Source organism: Anneissia japonica, unplaced genomic scaffold (assembly GCF_011630105.1).
Source record: "Anneissia japonica isolate Jap-2015-1 unplaced genomic scaffold, ASM1163010v1 scaffold1946_len758022_cov188, whole genome shotgun sequence".
NCBI lineage: Eukaryota > Metazoa > Echinodermata > Crinoidea > Comatulida > Comatulidae > Anneissia > Anneissia japonica.
In genome coordinates this window covers 36,454-39,171 of record NW_022694730.1, presented here as the reverse complement: position 1 = coordinate 39,171, position 2,718 = coordinate 36,454, and the positions used below count along the sequence as shown (strand labels likewise).

The 2,718-nt window shown below is 31.7% G+C and overlaps 1 protein-coding gene across 1 annotated transcript in view; it reads left to right on the top strand.

Annotated features, from left to right (window-relative positions):
• LOC117101196 (ribonuclease Oy-like) overlaps window positions 1-2,718 on the top strand; it is a 19,416-nt gene that overhangs the window by 11,443 nt on the left and 5,255 nt on the right. Inside the window, exons 3-5 of the mRNA XM_033241098.1 lie at window positions 96-159; window positions 926-987; window positions 1,885-1,957. Coding sequence (XP_033096989.1) covers window positions 96-159; window positions 926-987; window positions 1,885-1,957 — 199 coding nt within the window. The remainder of the gene's footprint in view (window positions 1-95; window positions 160-925; window positions 988-1,884; window positions 1,958-2,718) is intronic.

Sequence of the window (2,718 nt, the reverse complement as noted above, 5' to 3'; positions counted from 1 at the left end):
ATATATATATATATATATATTTATATATATATATATATATATATATATACATGCATACACACATACGCAATTTTATGTTTTCTCAATGTTTCTAGGCCAGATTGGGATATTCTAAGGCTGACCCGGCAATGGCCTCCGACGTTTTGTATGTCTCAAGTGGTAGGCATAAACTTTACTTTTCATATTAGTAAACTGCCTGTTAATTACTTCATGATAGTTTATTAACATTTTAATCAACCACACGTACTTCCGCTCTCTGCTCCCTTTGTAAAAAACATTTAATAATGTTGATAATGCATGTTGGTAAAGTTGGGTCATGTAAACCTTAAGCCTTATCCACTATTTATACATTGTTTACGTATGCCATGGCTCAATTATGTTTCGACTTTTGTCTTATATAGACCTTTTTATGTGCTTCTATTATGCTTATTGTTATAGTATAAAATTAATAATGACTACTAACGTAATAATGATAATGATGATGGTGGTGGTGGTGGTGGTTTTGGTGGTGGTGGTGATGATGAGGACGATGATAGCGGTTGTGATAATTATCATCTTCATAATACTGTAAGTCATTTATTCATTCATTCTATAATTGACGCGTACTGCGGAGTTTGATCTATTTACCAAAATAACCACTGGTTTTGGACAATCGATGACGACTATTACGACGATGATAATAAATGGTAATTTATGATGCATCATCATCATCCCCCTCTCGGAATAATGGTAATGTTAATGACAATGGCAGTGATAATGATGACAAGCATGGTTATGATGATGATAATGGGCGACGATTAGGTCTATGATAATAAAAATGAAATTTCACGTTTATATAATATTTTAATACGAACATTGCCTTACAAAAACTAATGCTACGAGGGAAAAGGAAAAGTATTTTTTTCTAATAAGATTTCTTTAACAGGATTTACCTAGCAGAGCATGTAATCCAGCAAACGTGACCACGTGGATAATCCGCGGACTTTGGTAACTATAATTAATAACATAATACAATAACAACTATGGACCTAATTTCAAATCAAAGTTAATTTTGGTCTCGGTGAATAAATTCTTCACCATTCCTAGTAATATACTTTTGAATGATCCAAGTAGTAAAAAAAAGCAAGCGTTGATGTAAACTCAAAAATATTAATAACGTAACATCCAAACAAAAATTCAACGAGTATTTAGGCCCATCTATAATTCAAAGTTTATTTGATAATATATTGTCAAAATAAATTAGCTTAATAAACAGATGAGATAAAGGTAAAAAGTGTTCGATTTATTAGCGTACGGTACCACATAATGTGTTTTTCACTTCCGAAATGGTAATCATATCGGGTTCTGCATCACCTCGTTCTAGAGCATCGGGTTAGCCCCTTGTCTTCTCAAATAGTGTTCTGGGTTCCTTAAAGTGCATAGCATGTTGTCTGTGTAGACTAGGCCATTCATAGCCTGTATAAGAGACATTTTGGTACTACCAACCAAAACAACAGAGAAGAGGGTCTCGAAGCGGGACTGATGTTAAGGCTCTATACTTATCTATTATTTCATTTCCAACTTATATACTAATCTTAAATTACAACAGATATAATAATTGACAAGGGCCAAAAGGTATACTTTGAAAATGACCAGTGAAAAATTGTAAATGAAATGGGTAAATCTGTGACTTAGAGACAAGGGTGCTCGCATTCAAAAGTGCTTTAGTTTAGTCCTAAAATAGATCTACCAGAATTATTTATATTAAATTATATTTTATAAATAGAGCGTTAGCAAATTTATCTCCATCCCATGCCTAATTGGGAGCCTAAATCAAGAATTATATTCCTAGCAATATTTATTGAGACTCAGTATTAATTTTACAATGTGTATATTGCCTACTAGGCCTATAAAAGTGACACAGGACCATCCTAACAACTGCCTTCCGCAACAGATGTTTGATTCAGCAAAAATCAAGGTATGATAAATAAAAACAACGTTCTTTGCATGACATTATCGAAACTCTGGCTGTGAAAATGGCTTGTGTCTTAATTCATGGGCTTAAAATTGTGTTTATTAATTATAGCCTATCTATTTTGTATACATATAATATATAGGCATATATGTGTATATATGTATATGTATATATGTGTGTATATATGTATATATGTGGGAGTGGTTGGTGCACCGGTTGTGGCTTGGACTCCCAACCTTGAGGTCGGGGGTTCGAAACTCTGGCTGTGCAAATGGCTTGTGTCTTTGGGCAAGGCACTTTATCTATGGTTGCCTCTCTCCACCTGGGTACCTGGTAGGTTCCAACACAACCTGCAGCTAGCTGATTACTAGCTGCAATATTATGGAATGATAATATAATTTCATTTACTAATTTAATTTGGTGTTCAATGTGTTCCATATGTGTTTGATAATTTGAAGCGCTTAGAGGCCTTGTAAAGGCATGAAGCGCTATATAAGAACGACATATTATTATTATTGTTATTATTATTATTATTATTATTATTATTATTATTATTATTATTATTATTATTATATGTATATATGTGTATATATGTATATGTATGTGTATGTATATATGTATATGTATATATATTATATATACCTGTACATACATATATATATGATGTATATATATATATATAGATATATATGTATGTGTATGTATATAAGTATATGTATATATATTATATATACCTGTACATACATATATATGATGTATATATA